Genomic DNA, 23,178 nt, shown 5'->3' on the forward strand with positions numbered 1-23,178 from the left:
GCTGGAGGTGGGAGCTGAGGTTAAAAAATATGGCCAGGCTGTTGGACAGACAATCTCATAGGTGTCTACCACACCTCCAAATTCTTTAGTTTCGAAGGAAAACACGTGGTCAGAGTAGACTATTTCAAACGTATTAATGATAGTTGCTATAATATATAAGGTTTTTTAAGGCAATAGTGTTCAAATTTATTTCTATTAATAATTCATGGTAACAATAGAAAATTCCTAAGTAAACATATTTGCTTTGTTTTAAAAATAAATTTATTTTATTACATGATAATACTGACAGTTTACATAAACAAGGTCATTTAACGTAGGCAAAACAATTATAAAATACATTTTGAAAAGATACGAAAATCTCTGAAGTACTTTCTTGGTAGTTCGATCTACCAAATTTCAAGAGACACCATTAATATTTTAGCATCAAAAGAAAATTCCCAAGCTTGAATTGTCTTGAGAGAATCCACTGGTCAACCAACCTCTGTTTGTTTCAAGCACTCTTACTATCAGTGAAGACTGAGAAAGAGAAAGAGCGTGAAGGAGCTCAGAGGAGGCTTTTGAAAATAAAGTGTATACAACATGGATTGGTTGAAACTGATCCTATTTCAAGAGTGGTCACTCTCAGGAGAAAAAACGGATTTAGAAAATTATCAGTTGTCTCCGTTAGCTCTCATGGATATTTGAGCTATTTCTGTGTTCTACATAAGCACAGCCTCAGTCTCACTTGAAACATGACATGTGATAAAAGGTGATAGACAACTTCACCTTTTCTCTGAATTCTCTGATTCACTTTGGGTGTGGAGTCTACACTGCAAAGTAAAATTGACAAAGATTCTGGAAAAGCTGCTTTTCTGACAGGCACAACAGCCAAAGTGTAGCAATTTGAGGACATCTCATCATTTTTTATAAAAAGGTAGGAAATTCCATATTCTATGGAATATTGGCTCAATGTGCATTCTGCTTTTTCAGGTTTAAAAAGAATCTTTATTAACCGTAATCTGGAGTTGAAGGAGCATTTGGCAAGATGATCCCAAGTGATAGATGACTATGGTCATAATTTGATTGCACCAAAATTCACCTGAGAGCAATCACGGGTACTGTTTTCTTAGAAGAACAAATGAGGGTATGGTCACAGCCAGTGTCTGCTTGGGCTCTGCTGTACTGTCACTGACCATTTACCCCGGGATACATAGCCTCTTCCAGTGCTATTATCTATCCTTTAGCGAGCATAGACACTTACCTGGGGCTTAAAGACTTCAGGCATTTACTTCCCATCTCTGCTCATTACCCTAGCTATGGGGCAAATCTGTTTGCTTTAGAAATGTAAGAATGTATGCATATCACTGAGAATTTATAAAGGAGCAAAGAAGCATAATGAAAGTCAAGACTATGGAAAGCATGATGGTAACAATAACATATATCCAGGACTCTGCATTCTGAGTTTCTGCAGGAAAATGCACCAGTGTCTCAGAGTCATGGCAAAACACAGTTTAGTGTGAAGTCTTGGGTTATATTGTGAGTTAGGTTGCAACAACTCCAATGAAAAAAAATGATGGTTAAGAGCACAAACTTTGAACTTGGGTAAATCTTGGTTCCAGTTTCAGCTCTACTTATTCCTAACTCTGTAAAACTGGGTTAGATTACTTAACTTCTTAGGGCTTGTTTCTATACATGAGAAATGAGGATCATAGAACCTTAAAAGAATTAAGGAAATAATGTATTTCAAACTCTTAGCACATAGTAAGTTTTGGATAAATAGTAGCTTTATTATTAATTCAATTCCTCGGATCTAAACTCCTTCCTACTCTTCTTTTTTGTTTGACTAGTAATCCCGGTGACAAAACTTAAGTGGAAGTTTATTAAAATTTCCCTTCTTAACTGGGTGCTTTTCCCAAATACTATATAATAATAAAATTACTTATTATTATTATATAAACAACACAAATTAACATTACAAACAAAAAGTAAATACATTATTTAAAATTCATTTTGCTAGCTGTTTTCCTGAGACACAGTCTGTCCATTTTCAAATGAGTAAGGTATTTTGTAGCTTGCCACCAGCCTGGAGGTACCTTCATAGACTGCAGGAAAAAGGAAAAAAAGAGCAAGCCATTGAAAAGAAATGTACTACGTAATTACAAAAAATATCTAGAGCCAGCATTTTTGTTTTCAATTCATTCGTGTCATTCTGGTAATAAGTTAGGAGAATATTATAATTTCTTGATAAGCATTTACTATGCCCTATTAACCTGCTGGGCATTCCTGGGAAAGGAGATTCTTTGCACTGTGGGGCGAGCTATAGAAAGTCACCTTTCTCACTTGCTGGGTGGGAACAAGAAAGCATGTGGCCTTGATTGTTACCAGCCTCTTCTATGACCTAAGAGGAATTAGCCAAAGATGAAGCCAACTCTTCAACTGGTGAACAGAAGGACAGAAATAATTGTTCTCTGCATGGGAACTCTGGTACAAGCAAGTGTGAATGCTACCTTCCCTCTGGACTGCCAGTGCATGTGAGCCAATACACTTCCTTTATTTTAAACTAGTTTGGTTGTGCTTGATGCCTTACAGACAAAACTACCCTGTCTGACTGAGCTAGTTATGCTCCGTCTGCCCCCTTGAGTCTTCCTCTGCGCTGCTCCGCGCTCCGGGGTGGGGCTGACCTACAGATTGCATCACAAGGACTCCCTTGTCCTCTGGATTCTCATTGAGTTTGGCTAGTGGGAGGCACCTGCCAAAGATCTGAAGGCAAGAGGAGAGAAGGTTTGGGGGCATTTTTCTCCACTTCCTGCCTCCTTCATTGTTTAGGTGCCAGCTGTGGCTATTTCCATCCACAGCTACAGCTCCTGCCTGATGGGGTCTTCCAGCACAGCCAGATTCTCAATGCCAAGGTAACTCTTCCCCAGCATTACAGCCTCCTGCAATTGCTAGACTCTGGGAGCCTCAACGTTCCTATGGGTGCCCTCATCCCTGCACTCCCAGCCCCTTCATCGAAATGTCTTTTTTTGGATCATCCGAGAGGATTTGTGATTCCTGCTGAAATCCCAAATGATAGAATATTTAAAAGAGCTTAGAACAGTGCTTGGCATGTGGTAAATGCTCAATAAATGCAGTTATTAAAATATTGCTCTTGTTATTTCCTTTCAGTGTGAGATGTCTAAACTAAAATTCTTCTTTCTTGTGATATATTGGAAAAATATATCAAGTATCTTATAGTATTTTATAAGAATATAAAATAACGACCACAGCCATGCAGAACTAGAAAGCAGACTGATCTCAGTACGTTAGAAAAAGTATATAAAAGTCCACATTCTATCTCTGTGGTAGAGTGACATCCAAAAGAAAGATATGAGAAAGTCTTTTATTTGGCTTCAGATTCTATGAAAAAAAAAAGGCAATTTATTTTAGATGTTTTTAAACATAATCAAATTCCAAACAATGATTTACTTGATGTAGTTAAGCCCTACTTCACCAGGTAAATGTCACCTGTTCCCCATCCACCAAGTTTATCACACTTACCATTAAGCAATACTAGTCTCTTGAATGTCATCATTTATAGGAGTTATATCTTTACCTAGAGTTTCCATTTCTTCTTCCTTCTTTATTCTTTCTCGATGTTTCCGAAGAGGACTTGGAAAACAAAGCGTTAGAAATTAGTGTGGCCCTATTAGTTAATGCAATCACAAAATTAATCAAGAGAGCCTATGATCTTATTTCTAGACTGTTAAAAATGTATAGGTTCCTTTTTTTAAAAAATAAAATTTAGGTTCTCTCTTTATCCATCCCTTTCTCTAGGCTCACATGATAGCTACAATAGCATCAGTGTGGATAGGGTGTAGTTATAGATACATAGGAAGAATATGGTACCTAATTGTTGATAGATCTTGGTGAGCACAAGAAACTTTTTCAGGCCAAGCCATTTTACAAAACAGGCTGATAAGTATTATTTAATGTGTAAATAAGAAATAGTACAAAATGGAAACAGACATAAGAAAACCAAGAGAGTGAGGGTAGCCTCTGGATATGTTAATTAAGTTTCTAGATATACTAATTAAGAAGTGTGTTAGATATTCTGGGCTGCAGTCCAGTTTTCTTAAAGTAAAATTAATGTAATAAAACAGGGCATTTCCCAGCTCTGCCCCAAACTTGGCCTTATAAAAACTCCTTTTTGCCATAAAGTAGGTAAAATTTTAAAAAATACCTTTCAATTTTATACCTAGGAGGAATCCTACAGATTATTTGGTTTAATCCTCTGTCTTACAGAAAATAAAATTAGAGTTTAAAGAGGTTAAGAAACTTGTCCAAGGTCTCAAAGATGTCTAATGACAGAGCTGGGACAAAAATCACTCTAGACTGCCGATAGCTATGCTAATGCCTTTCTACCCAGAATGTTGTAAAGAAAGGAATCATGCAACACCCTCCTCTAATAAATACCACAGCCCGAGGGTAAGTGTAACAGTTTAGGAGGCTTCTCAAGACAAGAAGGTAGCATTTTAGAAAATGCCTTTTTAGCATGCTATGTGGGAGTCCTGGCCTGATAAAAAATTCGATGAGTTTCCAAAACTAACTTAAGAATTATACCAAGCCATTCTGTCTCAGAGAAAAAACAAGGTTTTTCTTAATTACCAAAGATGAGGTATATAATGAAAAATAAAGACAGGAGGAACAGTGCAGTCATCTTTCATAAATAAAATTCATTATTTTAATGTGACCAAGAAAAAAATATTTTTGTTTGTTTCCATCTTTCAAAGTTGTTGTGTCATGGTACAGTTTAAGAAAATAAAAGTATTGTTTAGCCTATTAATAAACCCACATAAAATATGTGGACTTTAGGACTAAATAATTGACTTAAATTGAGATATAACTGATATATAGCATTGTATTCATTTCGGGTATGACTTGATATTTGTTTATATTACAAAACGATCACCACAGTAAGTTTAGTTAACATCCATCACCACACATAGTTAGAAAAGTTTTCTTTCTTGTGATGAGAATTTTAAGATCGCCTCTCTAAGCAACTCTCAAATAAACAATACTGTGTTATTAACTATAGTCACCATTAGTACATTACATCCCCATGACCTATTTATCTTACAACTAGGAGTCTGTACATTTAGGTCGCCTTCATTCATTTTGCCCACCTCCTTTTTTTTTAATTAGGAGATTTACATAAATTTTTATTTTAAATTATAATAATTATGCTCAGAAAATGACAAAAAGTATATGTCCTGTGTTTATTATAAATGCTTCTAAATAAATGATGGCAAAGTGTGAAAAGTGATTTAAATCGAAGCAAAAAGGAAAGAGAAAAGGTAGGAAGGAGGGAAGGAAGGAAAGAAGATAGGAAAGATAAAAGTTTTCAGATTCCCTTAAAATTAAATTTAAAAGTACTTACTGACAGCACGTGCAGATGCCAACCACCAAAATGATAAAAATTACCATAACTGCTATCAAACAAATCACCAAAATCTGCCCTCTATCTCCTCTTAGGTAAAACAAGTCAACTCTCTCACATCTCGCCCCAGCGTAGCCTTCATCACAGCTATAAAAGTGAAACAAGAAGAGGGCAACAAGGTCAAAAGTGAAAGACTTTTAAGAATCTTTACTGTTTCTTTTTGGAAGAAACTAACACTGTATTCATAACTTGGAATTAAGAAAGGGTGTAGTTCCTTAAAAAATGTTAAGTTGTAAAACCACTGTGTTCATGAGAAATTTCATTCTTTGCTGAAAACCTGTCATCCCTTGAACACCATTAATAATATGCCTAATATCAATAAACAGGGATGATAACAATTTACTAAAATCTGTCTTGAAAGGAAGGGGGTGATAAAATTCCCTACACAGCACTCCCAAGTGTTTAAATACCCCCAGAACAGGGAATTCAAAAAGCCCCAGGATTTCCCATTTCATCATAGGACAATACAAAGCGTTTCAGTGTGCCCAAATTCTCCTATTATCAATTACTTTTAAAGTATATGGTCTTATATGATCAAACATGGAACACATAGAAAGCTCCATAAATGTTATTCTACAGGATTTCTCTCCCCCCAACCCCTAGCCCCCTGGCCTCTCTTTTTAACTTCCATGCATCCGTTCTGGTTCTACTGCGTTCAGGAGTAACAGCTAGGTAACACTCTTCCCTTCACCACCTTCCCAACTGCATCCCCTCAAAATACAATAGGTCTCGTCCTCTCCAGTTCCTTTATCTGACCCTCTGAGGCCACATATTCAGAACTGTACACCATGCCCTCCACTCTCCTCTAAATGCCCCTTTTTCCTATGGCCCAAGTAAAGTGCCGTGACCAGAAATCAACAGACTCTCCAAACGGCACTATTCCCCCTCGCATTCTTCCAACTCCGTCAACACAGTCCTGAATTCACCTCAACTTAGCATATGTCCCACTTCTGAAGGTGCAGATACAGAGCCATTTGACCAAGCCGAGATTTGTCCAAGCAACACTCAACCCCCTACAGCTCAGTGATTTAGGGACCATCCATAGTATTCTCTGAATTGTGTAAGATGCATAAAAGATGACTAAGAAGTTTGTCTGAGGCTACTTTAAAACCAAAATTATGTGTTGTAACATCAACACCTCTGCACTAACAAATATTCTCCCTTTTTCTTCTCCTCAGACTCATTCAAAACACAAAGAGACACTGGTCATATACATAATTATTGAAATCTCAGAAAGATGAAGCTCTACTTCTTACAAAGATTCCTGTGCAACCTCATTTTTGCTTGTGTTTGTTTCTTTTATGAAAGGATCTATTGCCAGGCCACTCAACAGTTTATGTTTGATAAGAGCTAAGGCAATTAATTCCCACAAAGCTTTATTTCTCAAGTAAGGAGATCCCTTACTAGCTGGCAATATTGTAGCTGATACAACGCTTAAAAAAAAAAAAGCCTCGCTCAGTCACAACCATCAATTGAAAGGTGAGGCTCAATGCAAGCAAAGGAGCAAAAACACCTAATGCCATCTATTGCAAAATGACCCCAGGATGTATGAGGGAAAATTGCTTCCTGCAAGATAGCTAGGCTGTTCATTGCAAGGTCAAAATAACAGGAAGAGAGCTTAGAAATATCTTGAAATATCAAAAATCTTTTGCACATAGGACTGGAACTGGGGGGAAAAAATCACTTTTAATTGCATGTGTGGGAGGGAGGTCTTTAGGGTTTTGTTTTTTTTTTAAGGTTATAATTAAAATCTACAAATAGAGTCTCTTCCAATTAGCAGAAATGTTTCTCTAACAAATTTACTAAATACAGCATTTTTAAACAAATAACTGTGCCCATAAAGTACATAGCAATTACTTGCTGCTTTTAGAATGTTTCTCTAATTATAAGTTCTGGGTTCAGTTGCTCACCCATGCTTTAAATGAAGTTCTCAGTAAGCAGTCCTTCCTGTAAGTTATAACCCAATGAAGCCATGTAGCTGGTCAGACTCTTACACAGCCAGTTACAGTGGCTCTCCCATTGTTTCACTGCTCATCAGATTAATAACATATCAGCTGATGGTCATTTCAATGGGAGAGGAAGAGGCAAAGGGTGAAAGATGCTAGTAGATGTTTAATAAATGCTGAGCAAATGAATAAATGAGTTTTTATGTAATAAACATCTTATAAATTAAAAATAACATTTAAAGATGCTATGACCCTTGAGGACTCTGAAAAATCAGGATTTGGGATCGCTATTCAGAAATAATCACCAGACACTGTTCTAATAGATGTATAAGTATTAACTCAATTGATCCTTATAACAACCTTTGAAGTAGGTGCTATTATGAACCCCATTTGACAGGTGGAGAAACTGAGGTAAAGAGAAAATAAGTGAGTGGGGTTGGATTCAAATACAGGAAGTCTGGCTCCCCAGTTCGTGCACCCACCCACATGTAACACTACCTAAATGAATTGTGCCATGTAAATAAATCAGAGTTATGTACCTGGAAACAAACCATCTCCATTCCACAAAAATACTGAGAAGACTAAGAAGGGACTTGAGTTATTTGAAACACACTTTGGTTTTTTATGTAAAGACAGGAGTCCACAAACTCCTATGATCCCAAGCAAAAGGAGATATTTATGGTTTCCCAAGATAGCGTAATCACCAATTACAAGACAGCTTTGCTTGACCTGTGCTACACCAAGTCACCTAAAAGGTCAGGCCTAAGATGTATACTTCCCATTCACTTGAATGGTACAATTTATGGAACATTTACTCTGTGCTGGGTATCACAATAAGTACTTTTGCCTGTTGTATTATTTTGCTTAATTTTCAACACTTGAAAGGAAGATGTTATCTTCTTTTATAGATGATAAAACACTCAGGGGCTTCCCTGGTGGTGCAGTGGTTAAGAATTCGCCTGCCAATGCAGGGGACACGGGTTCGAGCCCTGGTCTGGGAAGATCCTACATACCGTGGACCAACTAAGCCCGTGCACAACAACTACAGAGCCTGCGCTCTAGAGCCTGCATGCCACAACTACTGACCCCTCCTGCCACAACCACTGAAGCCCATGCACCTAGACCGCGTGCTCGGCAACAAGAGAAGCCACTGCAATGAGAAGCCCGCGCACCACAACGAAGAGTAGCCCCTGCTCGCAGCAACTAGAGAAAGCCCGTACGCAGGAACCAAGACCCAATGTGGCCAAAAATAAATGTAAATTAAATAAATAAATTTATTTAAAAAAAAAACATTCAGGAAAGGTGACTGACCCATTGTTAATGCTGCTTATAACTGGCGGAAACAAAATCTTGACTTAGGTCTGTCTTGCTCCAAAACCTGAGTCCTGATTCGCGTATTCTTCCTCCTCCCCTTGATTTTTGTATCATTCCACCACTAAGAAGGTGTTCCTGGTTCAGATTAAGGTCTTGGATTTGACATCTAGTACAGCACTAGATGAACCATGACAGAGGGACTTGTTCATTTATTCATCAGACATTTCTTGCGCACCTAGTAAATTCTAGGCACTGTGCTTGGCACTGGAATATGAAAATGAATAAGCCATCATCCCTGGCCTCTAGGAGCCCACAGCCACAGAAAGGATGTCCAGAGAAATCAACAGTGATGCTCCGGGGAAAAAAGCTTTCACAGAAGTGTGACTGAATCACAGAGGAAGGACATCGAACTCAAATCAACGCAGGGGTCCAGGAGGAGCTGATGTTTGAGTTGTATCTTAAAGTGTCAGTAAGAATAAACTCTCAGACTATGAGAAGAGCTTGTCTAATAAGTCATGCAAAGGAATGTAGGATTATGGAAGAACATTGGGGAATGTGGTGACAGACATGGCTAGAAAGTCAAGCCAGCATCAGAGAAGCTAGGGAGAAAATGGGTTTTAACGTCTGACTGAGGGGGACAGGCTGTGTATTGATCTCAGGCAGGTAGATTACACCCTGTGGTTTTCATTCTAGAAGGCAGCAATATTAAAGAACAGTACATCTACAGACATAGGGACCAGTTAAAGAAATGTACTGGGTTAAAGGGCATTAATCTTTTAAAAATTCATGATATTCTCCCAAGTCAGTGAGCAATTAAATGAATTTTTTTTAAAAAATCAACTCCTGGACTTCCCTGGTAGTGCAGTGGTTAAGAATCTGCCTGCCAATGTGGGGGACACAGGTTCAAACCCTGGTCTGGGAAGATACCACATGCCGCGGAGCAACTAAGCCCTGCACCACAACTACTGGGCCTGGGCTCTACAGCCTTTGAGCCACAACTACTGAGCCTGTGCGCCTAGAGCCCGTGCTCTGCAACAAGAGAAGCCATGACAGTGAGAAGCCCGCGCACCACAATGAAGAGTAGCCCCTGCTCGCCACAACTAGACAAAGCCCGCACGCAGCAACAAAGACCCAACGCAGCCAAAGATAAATAAATACATTTATAAAAAAACAAAAATCAGCTCTATCTTTCCCAACACATGCACATTTTCCTTATTTCCTTACATTAGTCTTTTTTCTTATTCCCCTCTAAGTATTATCTGTGTATATTGATTTTTTAATTAAATTTAATTATAATCAAACTTTGAAGAAGTCCATGACTCTTCAATGTTCCACTATATCAGGGCTTGGAATCACTGTTCTGAGATACTTGTGAAAAAAAAAAAAAAAAGAATACTAGGGCCACTACACAGAAGAACACCAGCGCTCTATGACTTGAGGTCAAAAATATACTTAAGAAATCACCTTGCTCCTCTACGAGGCAGGGTCTCAGGCAGCACTTTACAGAGACATCTTTAGAAGAAAATAAATATTTAAGATATGCAAAAAATTTGTTTGTGCCTGAGTAAAATTAAACTTGGACTCAATCTACCAAGAGTTGGAAAGAGAACTTTCCTCCCAGTTCCCTGCTGTACTAAACAAGCTTTGTGAATCTCTGAAAATAGGACTGATTTCCATGCACTTAATTGTCACCTGCAAAAGTAGCTTGTAATTTGGCAGAAATTCTTTCATATTTACATTCACCATGAACCACCTAACACACGCCAGAAGACTGTGTTTGCATTCGAGTGCAAGAAACCCCTGGGAGTTTATTTGAGCTGAAAAGCATCCTTAACACTGGACAGAAACAGTTTTGCTTGCGCAAGGCAGCAGAAGACACAGCCCTGCCTGGAAGGCGATCTGGACTCTCGCATGCTCATATTTCAGCAGGAAAGTGTGCGTCAGTTTCTCCATAAGTAGCTGTCCAACGGGGCCCCTAAACAAGCGGCGCAGGGAGCGGAGGGGGTAGGACCAGGGGGAACTGCATCCCCAACAGATGGCTGGATTAGCTCAGACTTTCCAGTCCTGTCACCCCCCAAACCGGCACCAGTCTGTACCCCTTTGCTTGTCGGCTCAGCGCTTCACTTACACGCAGGAGGGCGTCTGCTCGGCCACCACGAAGCGACATCTCCCTTTAATGCAGTAATGCTTGTACTGTTTGGGGCACCGAGAGAAGTGGCCTCTTCGCTTTGGCTGTGTGGTCGTAGCTGAAGAATGAGAAATGATTCAATAAATCAACTCACTTTAAATATACATTTGTAAGTAGAATCATATTCCTAACTGTGCTACCAGTTTTTCTGTGGAATATACTCCAATCTCTCATTTCTCCTTCTCCCCACACTGGCATATGTCGGACTTTTGTGACCCGAAACTAGCCCTAGAGATTGGCTAATGGGGATTGTGACAGGAACGTCTCATATTCTAACTAAGATTTCTGTCCAAACTACCTCTCAGAAACGTTAGTGTTGTTTAAAGCGTAAAGCATAATTGTGGTAAGAGAGAAGCCTCTTCTTTCCATGAAGATTGTCAGAGACATGGGGCTGATGGCATTGAAAAGAGAGGAGGGTTTTTTCCTTTCTTTTTCTTTTTTTAACTTAAACACAGCACTTAGTGCCAAATGCTGGTCTGTAGCTTTACAGAGAGAGTCATCCCTCGGTATCTGAGGGGGATTGGTTCCAGGACCGCAGGTGACACCAAGATCCGCAGATGCTCAAGTCCCTTGTATTAAATGGCATTTACAGTCGGCCCTCGGTATCCCCCAGTTGGGATCCGTGGTTGGTTGAATCTGCGGATGCAGAACCCGCAGATTCGGAGGGAGGGCTGTATTTACTCATTTCATACTCAAAAGAGGCTTGTGAGGGAAGCACTGTTCTAACTGCTATTTATGGATGAGCAAAGCACAACTCAAAGCGGCTAAATCACTTTCCCAGATCATGCAGCTAATATGTGGCAGACCTGGGACTCAAACCCAGGCAGTCCTGTCCCAGAGTCCATGCTTCTGCCTGCTCCACTCTGGTGCTCTGTCAGGCAGGTAGCTGTCATCTGCTCTCAGCCTGCGGCACCCAGAAGTCCTGCTTCTCTGAATGGGAGATTATCCCTCTCATCTGACCCCTGGAGGGTTTCTCTTGCCCTGAAGGAGGAAAACACTGTAAGCTTCATATCCAGGATTTCACTCCTATGCTGACTTCCTTGTCTTACCTTTCAGAATCTTAATTGCCTAATTTTTCAAAGTTAATTTTTCACCAGGGGGTGTAATATGGAGCGATTTCTCCATCGTTTACGTGTAGAAAGTTTCAAGAAACAAGGATTGTCAAGAGAAACAGTAAAGAAATTCTAACTAGCTGTTCCATGTGTTGCTTCACAACAGACACCCAGAGAAAACTGCTAACTAGCCAGCTCCAGCCCAGGGTCGGCCTTTCCATAGTCATGGTATGACCGACAGCTCGCAGGACTCAGACACCTGTGGACCCAGAAAGCCTACAGTGGTCACTTCAGAGGGCATTTCACACTAGGTTTGGTATGGCGCCTGGCACCCCAATGACGTTACACAATCCCTTTATAATTAGCGGTGACTACTAAACTTCTTAATTAATATTATGAAATGGGTATATATACATACGTATACCTATATAAAAAAATTGCAAAGGACTCTGGATGATCTACACACAGCAAATTTCTGTGATGCCAGGTCACAGACTTTCGGAGGGTGACAGAATGTTGTTGAGGCACTGGCTGACCTGGTTTTGGTTGGTGACTTGATTACCAGCCATGCGGACTGCCTGTACGTGCCAGACATTTGCTCCCACGCATGCCGATCAATGGGGCTCTTAGTGAAATTTCTCGCAGAAAGAACTGCAAAATGTCTCAAAGGCAAAGATCTGTGTACTTTGGCAAATAAATTGATCAAATGAAGGTCAGCTTCCATCCATCAAGTACTTCCTCTTTCCATAGCCCTGTAGTAGGCATTGGAAAACATCAAAGAAATAAGAGATATCCTATCTAACTATCTACATTGGTACAATAGAACAAATTTAAGTCAATAAAAAGCAACAAACCAGTAAAAACAACCATAGTAACCATGGAAACATGGAAACAGTGGAAAAAATACTGGCTTAGGAGGAAGGAAATTAGTGTTTCATTTTCAGCTCTGCCTTTCATGAGCCCTATGGGTCCAGGCAAGCTAATTAAGCTGTCTGAGCCTCAGTTTCGTCATCTGGAAATTGAAGATGATAACATCTACCTTAAAGGGCTGTTGAGAGGCTCAAGTAAAAACTACATGTGGAAATTCCTAGCAAAGTACCTGGGACAATAAAGTCCTCGGTAAATGAGTTGATTCTAGAATCTTGAAAATCTTGACAATTCTAAGAGAAATCTTGTGCCAGTACAAAGAGGGCTTATCTAATTAAAGAAAATTTCTAGGAAATGTAGACGTTTTTAGGAGGAGGTGAGCAAGCAGTTGAGTTGTGGATAATGTCAAGAGCAAAAGCTCGGGGTTGGGAATATGCCAGCCTTATGCAGGAGGTGGGTGGTAGATTTAATGGCTGTGGAAGAGACCTGAAGGAGAGTAGCCAAGGATGGCTGTGAATGGAAGTCAGAGACCACAAATGTCAGTGGGCTGAAGTGTTTACCCTTGAAATACAAGGTGGGAGAGAGCTGAAGAAGGTTCTTATGGATTAAATTACATGAAATATGTAAAACCTAAACTGTGAAGTGTTTTATCAATGTATTAGACAGGAAAGTGCACAACGGATTAAAGTAGGAAGATGCCAAAGGGAAAAAGAGGAATCCAAGGCATATCCGAGCCATGCAGACATACATGATATAGACCTGGGGCAGGGAAATGGAGGGCAAGGAGATGAATTTAAGAATACATGATCAATAAGGACCTACTGTATAGCACAGGGAACTCTACTCAATACGCTGTAATAACCTGTATGGGAAAAGAACCTGAAAAAGAATATGTATAACGGAATCACTTTGCTGTACAACTGAAACTAACACAACACTGTAAATCAACTATACTCCCATAAAGAAGCAGTAAGACGTACTGACTTACTTGCTCCAGAAAGGTCTTTTCTACTTTGCAAAGCACACCTGACTTTAAATATAAGCCATATGGCTCTGTATCCTGAACTTTACTAATTCCTCTGGCTGTCACGCCCCTTTAAACATAGCCAGTCTTTTAATAAACACCATACGGAGCAAGATACCAGAGAGCGCCTTAACCAGCAGCTGCTGGATGCGGTGATTTGATCAGCCATGGTTCATCCAAGCAACACAAATCCATGCCAGGGAAATGTTTGCCAGGCCCTGTTTTGATTGCTCACAGAGTTCTCTCCTTTGTAAATAAGCATGCCCTTAAATATTCCCAGCATTATTTGGATTTAAAAACCCTTCCATGCCACCAAGCAGAAAATGTCCTAAGATTTCTCTCTGGAACTTTAAAACCTGGAAGAAAAATTAATCACACATACCGCGTTCCCCCCCCCCCAAAAAAAAACCCAAATGGGATCCTCTCTCTTTCTCATGGTAATGAGAAGGTTTATCATCATTCCCCCTTTTGAAATGCACCAAAAATTCCAGTTGCTTTCATCTAATAGTCATCAAGGTCACATTATCTGAACATTGAACAGCTGTGAAATCTAACATTTTCTGACGATCATGAGACCTGATGACATAGGGCAGGGGATGGCAAAATCTACCCTTCCATTCCAGAGGTGTTTACCAAGAAAAAGGAAAAGTTAATCTTATGACAAAAGAATGATTAGTCCCATGTATTGTGTTTCTCTTTTGAGAAGTAAATGGTATGGTCTTGAAAATGTAACAGCCGTGAAGATTTCCCTGATACTGGGGGTGGTGGAACTTAACTGATCTTTTTCCCTCCCACCTTACTCTTTTCCAACCCACATTCCTCAAACCAGAGCCTTCCTCTGGGAGTGAGTTTGTCCCACAAAATTGCTGGAGAAAATTACAGGTACCAGAGGATCAGATCGCAGCACAATCTTATAAGCAGATGGGCACCACAGGTAACATATCGTAAACTCTTCATGAGACACTGTATTTCAGAGATTCTACAACCAATTAAATAAGAAACCACCAGGGCTACTGCAGGTCAGTGATGTCAAAATTTGATTCTAAGAGTTAGTAAAAGGGATCAGGAAAAAGAATAGCTTTCACTGATAGTATGGGCAGATACATAGGAAGTGGTCACCTTCTTAGGGTCATATGAATAATTAGATGACATGTGATGGATTCCCTTGGGCCAAACTAAAGTGGAGGAATACAGCAGACACCCAAATAATCTAGTTTAAATATGGAATTTTCCTCAATTTGATGGATGCTTTGATTAAACAGTGTGATTCCTTAGTCTTTCTGTACATGGTTCTTATCCTCAAGCCAAAACAGGCTTTGTGATTAAAACTCTTCACAATTGATACATTAGGTTTACTTTTCAGAAAACCTTCCCTTATTTATTCCAATAATGCTCATGAAAAATCTATTTAATGATTTTGCAAATGATATTAATATCAGCAACTCTTCTGAAATCAACTCTAAGGGTAATACACAATTACTATGACAATGCTTTTTTGGTAAATCTCATTACAATGTTTATAACCTCTTGTATCTCTAAACCTTTAGTTAGATACATAGTTCAATCTCTGTGTAAGAGATTTAAAAAGGGATACTAAATTTTGAGATAGAAGTCCCACAAGTGTTATCAAGGAGAGAGAGGAAGGAAAACAAATACCTATAAATTCATCTTCTCACACAGATATCTGACCTAAAAAATAGGGGGAACAACCAGTGCACAGGAGAGTTCAAGTGGTCACAGCAGAGTCTGGAGAAACACTTCCTCCTATTCTATGAAGTACAGCCTGAGGCTTTAATATTCTAAGCATCTTCCCAATAAGGGTTTCTTCATTTTACAACCTTCTTAAGCCAGGAGGGGAGGAAGAAAGTTTTATACTTTTTAAGCTAATTTTCCTTCTTATCTTGCCAACTATCTCTGTGGGACAGGGGAATGTAAATTCATGATGCTCTTGAAAAAGTGCAAAATTGGAAAATTTTTTGTAATTGAGGATTCCCATTTGTCTTCCATTCAATGCAGTTTCCTGTAAAACTGTGAATTGGTCTGTTTCTCCAGGAAAAGAAGAATAAATCTCACAGATGTACTTATTACCTTCCTGGTTTACTAGGATATGCTTACACGGGGGGCCAATCAGGTCTGATCAGCATGTCTTTTAACCAGAAGGACTGTGCCAACCATTTCTGAGCTTACAGGAGTGAACCTTCACTTAGAGCTGCCCTTTTCATTCCAGCCCTTTAAAGGAAGAAAAAAGAATCCAGTATTGAGATTTGAGTGTATTTCATGTATCTAAAATTATTCATGGCTAGGAGACAAAGAAGAATCGACAGGGAAAAAATTGTATTTCCTTTTGTTTTTCAAGAGTGCGTGTGGAAAAAACAAACAAAAAAAAGAATGCATGTGATACCTCCTTTGCTCATTCTCCCCTGCTGGTTTGACCTCAGCTCCCCTAACCTCTAAATTCTGCAATGCATTGAGGCTCAATGCTTTCTCATCTCTTCTCCTCTCTCCTCTTAAAGTTTCAGTTCTGTAAGATAAATAATTTCTAGAGATCTACTATACAACATCGGTTGCCATAATTAATAATATTGTACTGTACACTTAAAATTTTGTTAAAAGGGCGGATCCCATGTTAAATGTTTTTACTACAATAAAAAATATAAAAATACATTTAGGAGGATGAAGAGGAAGATTTTTTTTAACACTGTCAATCATCAGATTATGGAATAATCTCCCAAAGGAAATGTGAAAATGCTGTCATTTAAGACGTTTGAAACCAGACTGAAGAAAAGCACACAAACACATAAAGTTGGCTTTGTCCTTCTCACTACATGGGTGACAAGACCCGCACAAGCATGACCTAACACAGCGATGGACTCCACAGACTGTGGGCACTCTCCAGACCACCCACTAGTGGGAGGGAAAGAAAGATGAAGGTTGGGCTGGAACTGATGACTCACATCAGGATGACTTGCTCAGCGTGTTCCTGGCTCAGTTACAACATTCCCAGGGTGCTAGGAAAGGAGCACTTACACCACGTCACCATACTCCCAGCTCAGAGAAGTTTCCAGGGAATACAGGAGGCTCTTCTCCACTCTGCCCTACTTTTGGAATTGGCCTGTGTTGTGTTTTGTTTTGTTTTAAAATAAGAAACAACTCCTGTAGAACACCAGACCATGCAATTTATAAAGGACAGACAGACCTTAGACCAGGAGTCAGCCAACTATGGCCCCAAAGCCAAATCTGGCCCACGGCCTGTTTCTCTAAATAAAGGTTTATTGGAAGACATCCAAGGCCATTCATTTGCATAGGTCTATGGCTGCTTTCATAGTTCAATGGCAGAGCAGAATAGTTGCAACAAAGACCGCATGACCCACAAAACCTAAATTCTTATTATCTGACTCTTTACGAAGGCTGATCCCTGCCTCAGACTACTAAATTTGAGAATACTAATTCAGGAATCTTCAAGGTAAAATATGTTTTAAAATTGTTGCCTTCTTCCCTTCTTCTAAGTTATAAAATAGAAAAAAATAATTTTTTAATTTGAATAGAATATGCCAGCTTTCTATGAATCTAGTCCAAGACATCACATGCTAGAGGCTGAAGCACACACACATCTACGATGCCCAAAATAGTATAATGATGAAGAACGGAAGCACTAGAATGAGAAAGACCTGAGCGCGAATCCCAGATTTGTGATATATCAGCTGTGTGACCTTTGGCAAGTTACGTATTCTTTCTAGCTTCACCTTGAAATAAAGTAAAAAATATTATCCAGCTCATAGGGTTCTTGCAAGGAGTGAATGAATTACTGTATGTAAAGCCCAGAGCCTGGTACATTAACATGTGCTCAAAAAACTACCTAGTTTTATGATTATTATATTATCAACAACTTAAAATTTAGGGGGGTCAAGTTTCTGAGGCTGAATATGAAGCTGATAAAAACAAATGCATCGCTTGTTATGCGTTACCTGGGCAATTTTCTCCACGATCTCCACAGAGAAGGCCATCATTTTCAGGACTCCTGGTTGAATTCCCATCTGCCACAACACAGTGGAGGATCACTAGACCTTCAATTTTAAAACAGAACCAAAACAAACATGAAAACTTGTTCAATGAAAATGTGCTCAATGTGAAAGCTTCTATCAAAGTCATGACGATTTATGAAAATAACAAGCCTGTGGCTCCCATTTCCAAGTCATTCTCCCGCAGCAGGGGAGGGCTACACAGGCCAGCGTGTCTCATTTTTTAAGCTCAGGGCTCAAGACAGAATTTTCAAGCCAGCATCACTTACATCTGACAAGGCCTGGCCCCTTAAATGAGGAGACTTGACCATAGTTGTGATGGAGCCTTATCCTACAAGCAGAAGAACAGAGGGAGTTCTCATCCAGCGGGTGAATACACTGATGAATTTCCAGGCAGAAGGGATGATGAACCTGTGTAGCAATGTATTTTCTCCATGCCACACGGACCCAGTGTTTTTCAGGTATAAACTGTTGAGTGTGCTTCTTTCTGGGGAGATGCGAACTAGATATTCAATTCATAGGAATTATTTAAAAATTTCAAATTCCTCCAGCTAAGTACCTCTGTCTCTGACAAGGACAGGCTTCATAGAAAGGCATGGGGAAGAGAGGAACACTGTGTTGAGGTTAGGACAGCTTAGAATACAAAGTGTAGTCCTTGCGAGGGTCCTGATTCAAACAAAGCAACAGTAAAAATCACTTATGAGATAATTAAGGAAATCTGACATTGTCTGGACATTAGAGAATATGAAGAAATTGTTACAGTTTCAAGTGTGATAATGATATTGTGGTTTGGATACAAAAAACAGAGTCCATATCTCTTAGAGATATGTATTTAAATACTTATTAAAGAAATTAATGAATCTCTGATTTGCTTTAAAATAATCCAACCAGGGAAGAGGGCTGTGAGGTAGTGAGGGAAAGGCATAGATGAAACAAGATTGGCCACATATTGGTAACTGTTGAAGCCGGGTGGTAGGTATATCAAGGGTCACTCTGCTGTTCTCTCTACTTTTATATATATTTTTAAATATCTATAATAAGAAGTTGGAGAGGGGAGGGCAGTGGAGGAGAGATAAGACGGCTTGGTAGTTAACTTTTCCTGAGTTCACAACCTGCTTTTGCCACTTGACAGCCATGCACATTGGGCGAGTTTTATAACCTCTCAGTTTCCTCAGCAGCGAAGTGGAGATGATTATTAGCTCTTCTTGTGAGGAGCATTGTGAGGATTCATCCAGGTAAGTGTGCAAAGCACTTAATACACTGCTGGCACATAATCGATGTTCAATTAAATTCTCATTATTATGTAACTGGTAGGAACAGAGTAACCTGCCCACGGATTGTATTGACATTTATACATCTAGACAAGGTTCTAAACTATACATGTCCTCCGGTACAATTCAGTCCAACCAATGTCCACGAGCACCCAGAAACACACAGGTGGATAGGACATGCTCTACCCTCAAACTGCTCCAAAGCTACTAAGGCAGGTAAAGAGCCAACCAAGTAACCAAAACACAAAGTGATAGTATTGTACCAGAGAACAATAGTATTCAGAAAGGTCAAAGGCCAAAAGGTCTTCAAAAAGAGCTTTTCAAAACAGAGATTCTTTTCTATCTCTATTGAATTCGAAAAAAATTTTTTTTAAAAAAAGAGGTGGTAACTAGCATTGGAAACAGTGAAGAGAAATAGAAACTCATATCCATTGGGGATGGGTAAATTAGTATTACTTTTCTGGAGGACAATTTAGCACTATGTGTGCTAAAAGCTAAAAGCTTAAAATTGTACATGCACTCAAATCCAGTAATTTCATTTCTAGTAAGTTTGCCTAAGGAAATAATTTAACATACATAAAAAGACTTCGCTACAAAATTTCTCCACGTGACGTTGGTTATAAAAAATTAGAAATTACTTAAATATCTAACAATAGAGAATTGATTAAATATAGGGAATACTTCCATGCAATAAAATGCTATTCAGCCATAAAAAATGATTTTCAAACATTTCAAAATATTCCTCAGTAAGAGAAGCAGGCTACAGAATAGTGATGTAGTGGGATCTGAGTGTTTGCGTCTGTTTGTGATAAGTATAAAAATATCCATACAGATAAATAGTCAAAAAAGTTGGGTAAGTAAGTAGGTAGAGAGTTGCCCACAATGGTTAGAAGAAGACTTTTTCCTTAATTTTGTTTATTTGCACATTCTTATTTTTCTATCTGAATATTCTGTTGATTGCAACAAGAAAAAAGGAATAGCTCAAAATTTAAAAAAAACAACAACAAAAATTTGGCAACCAAATTTCCAGATTTTTCCTATCTTTTATCCCAATACCTGGCTCCCTCCTTTCACACTTAGAAGGAACCAGAAACAATCATTTATGACTTCTCAAGCACAGGATTGTATATTAATCTGTTTGGTAATCCTGGAATCTAACACAGAATACAATGGATATTCAACAAATGTTGAAAGATGGACCAATCTTAGGTCAGCCTATAAACAAACAAACTAAACAATCAATTTCTAGTGGAAAATTTTAACCATCTTCTTTTTTACTATAAAAACAGATTTAAATCATTTTTAAAATCCCATACATGGGCTTTCTTCATGGGCAGATTCAAGAGGCATTCATTCTGCAGTTGATCTGTTCTGATGATGGAAATTGAAAAATAAACTAAATCTCGTAGAGATTCAACATCTGAAGATGACAATATCTCTGCCTCAGGGCTATTGTAAAAACTAAGTTGAGTAACGTAAGAAAAGGCACACACAGGGCTTGGCACATAGTATACAATTTTTACTCTTCTTCTGCTCCTTCCCACTATCACTTATGATTTAACACATGATTCTTTATTTCCACATAACAGAGGAAGTCCTGATTCCATTGAAACCCTGCCTGGCCCTCCTAACCTTCTGGCAGGCTGAGCCCAGGCTCTCTTCTGCTAGGGTTCACTCCACATGCTGGCATCAGCTGGCAAAGGAATTCCACTGGGTAGAGCCCCTGTGGAGGACCCCTTGCGGTAGAGACATTCTCAGGCCAACCAGACGCCAAGCTCAAGGCTCTGGGACAGGGTCCACAGTCCCTCCTACTCCCACCTAATAATCTTCATCAGCTGGGGCTCATGAACCAAATCGAGCTTGAGCCTGAAGAACCATTTACTTAGTCTGCATAGTTTTAAAAACTTGAATCATGACAGTTCACATCAAGCCTGGATTTTCCTGTTTCTATTTAAAAAGCAGGAAGTCTGGCAACACAGATCTGAAACACCTTCATGGCAACAGCTGGCTAGAGCCTAGTAGCACGTGACCACTTTAAATGCCACAGACCCCCTCAGGCTTGCTGCGTTCATCTATTTTAACCGCGTAGACCCTGACAGGCGTTTGAGTGAGTGATCTGCATGGAGCGACTCAGGAATCAGAGAAATGCTCACAAAACCATCCACCCAATATTGAAGGCTGCTTCAAAGACGAAGGCCACTCCTGTTCCATCCATAATCCAACAGATATTTATTAAACATTTTGTGTTTGGCACCGGTGCACAACGCTGAAGGTTCAAAGATAACGTATTATCACTAACCTCGAGGAGCTCACATTTTGACAAGGAAGATAGACACACAGATCTCTAAGGTATAGTGTGATGAGTACGAAAGAGGTAATACAGGAATAACACAGAGCGGAGAATCAACTCTGCCTGCCAGCAAAGACTCACTGAGAAGGCGGGAATTATGGTGAGTTTTTAATGAGTAATAAATGATTTTTTAAAACATCAATTAATAACTTCTAGAAAATGAAAATTGTGTAAGCAAGTAATTATGTTATAATGTTCTGTGACATAATTATAGTACATTATTTGTTTCAGCAGTGGACAATATTTATATGGTAATGATAATGTAAATACTGATAATTTAACAAAATGTGTCGTAAAATCAGGACCAGTAATTAGCCAACACAGACCATGTGGGGAAAGTGGTTGTGATTAATCATAATTTGTGCTGTGCTAGTTCTTAAGTGTTTTGAGTATCACCCCTATAGTAACTATACTAGAATTAGAAGAGAATCTCAATAGGTCAAAGTCTAAACTTGACAAGTCAAGAAACAACATTATAAGCATACTGTTTAGCAATACAGAGATAAACACAGAAGAGGCACCTGAAGGAGTCAAAAGTGGTTGATTCTAGGGCGGTGAAGAGGCAGGAAGGCAGGTACAAAGATCTGCTATTCATCATTATAAACTTTTTAGTACTATTCGATTTTTTAAAATTTGTGTATATTTATTACTTTATTAAAAACAGAATTAATTTTTAAGAAAAGGATAAATAAAATTGTAATGAACCAGGTCATTCTAAATAAAAGGGACAACTTATAAAAAGACATGGCATGAATAACTTGTCTAGTTCGCTTGGAGGGTGATTGAGGCTTGTGATGGAAGAGGAGACTGGAGGGCTGGTAGGTCACAAATGGCCTAAGAGCCATGTTAGTTACTTTGAGTTCTGTTATTTCGCTAAAATGGGGTCATTGAAAAGTTTTAAGTGAGAAGCAACATGATCATCTTCTTTTCTTTCAGTTTGAAAAGTTTGCTTTAATACAAATACAGGTGATTTCAGACATACCTAAATGAGGTGGTAGCACACAAATCTGTATGGAGAAGAAGAAATTAATGCGAGAGATATTCACAAAGTGAAATACAAAAAAAGACTTGGTGACTAATGGGCTAGAGTGGGAGATAAGGAAAAGGGAGTCTAGGATGACTCCGGAGTTTGTAACTAGAGTGAATGTCTGGATTGTGGTACCAATCACAAATATAAGGTATACAAGAAGACAAACAGGTTGAGGATTACCGTAGACTGAATTTCTTGTTGAAACCTAATCCCTAATGGGATGTGACGGGCCTTTGGGAGGTGATTAGGCTGTGAGGGTGGAGACCTCGTGTACGGGATCAAAACCCTTGTAAAAGACACCTCACAGAGCTCCCTTGCCCCTTCTGCCATGTGAGGACACAGCAGAAAGATGGCTGTCTATGAACCAGGAAGCAGGCTCTCACCAGACATTGAATCTACTAGGCCCTTCATCTGGAACTCATCAGCCTCCAGCACTGTGAAAAATAAATGTTTGTTGTTTACAAGCCAATGTTGTTACAAGTCTATGTTATTTTATTAAAGCAGCCCAAACTGACTAAGACAGGCATGGAAAAAAATCAGTTTTAGACACTCTGAATTTGAGATGACTGTGTCTCATTTAGAGACAGTAAATGGATATTAGATCTGGAGCTGTGGAGTGAAGTCATAGCTACGAGTTCTACATTTCGGAGTTATGAGAAATA

At 39.1% G+C, this 23,178-nt stretch overlaps 1 protein-coding gene across 1 annotated transcript in view; it reads right to left on the reverse strand.

Annotated features, from left to right (window-relative positions):
• Positions 1–289: 289 nt before the first annotated feature.
• BTC (betacellulin) overlaps positions 290–23,178 on the reverse strand; it is a 40,957-nt gene continuing 18,068 nt past the window's right edge. Inside the window, exons 2-6 of the mRNA XM_022599543.2 lie at positions 17,812–17,910; positions 10,844–10,961; positions 5,396–5,542; positions 3,517–3,627; positions 290–2,081 (exon numbers count right to left, since the gene is read on the reverse strand). Of these exons, the coding sequence (XP_022455251.1) occupies positions 3,519–3,627; positions 5,396–5,542; positions 10,844–10,961; positions 17,812–17,910 (473 nt within the window). The 3' untranslated portion in view covers positions 290–2,081; positions 3,517–3,518. The remainder of the gene's footprint in view (positions 2,082–3,516; positions 3,628–5,395; positions 5,543–10,843; positions 10,962–17,811; positions 17,911–23,178) is intronic.

This window comes from Delphinapterus leucas, chromosome 5 (assembly GCF_059928025.1).
Source record: "Delphinapterus leucas isolate spDelLeu-1000000601 "Yukka" chromosome 5, BTC_Dleu_Yukka2, whole genome shotgun sequence".
NCBI classification, from domain to species: domain Eukaryota; kingdom Metazoa; phylum Chordata; class Mammalia; order Artiodactyla; family Monodontidae; genus Delphinapterus; species Delphinapterus leucas.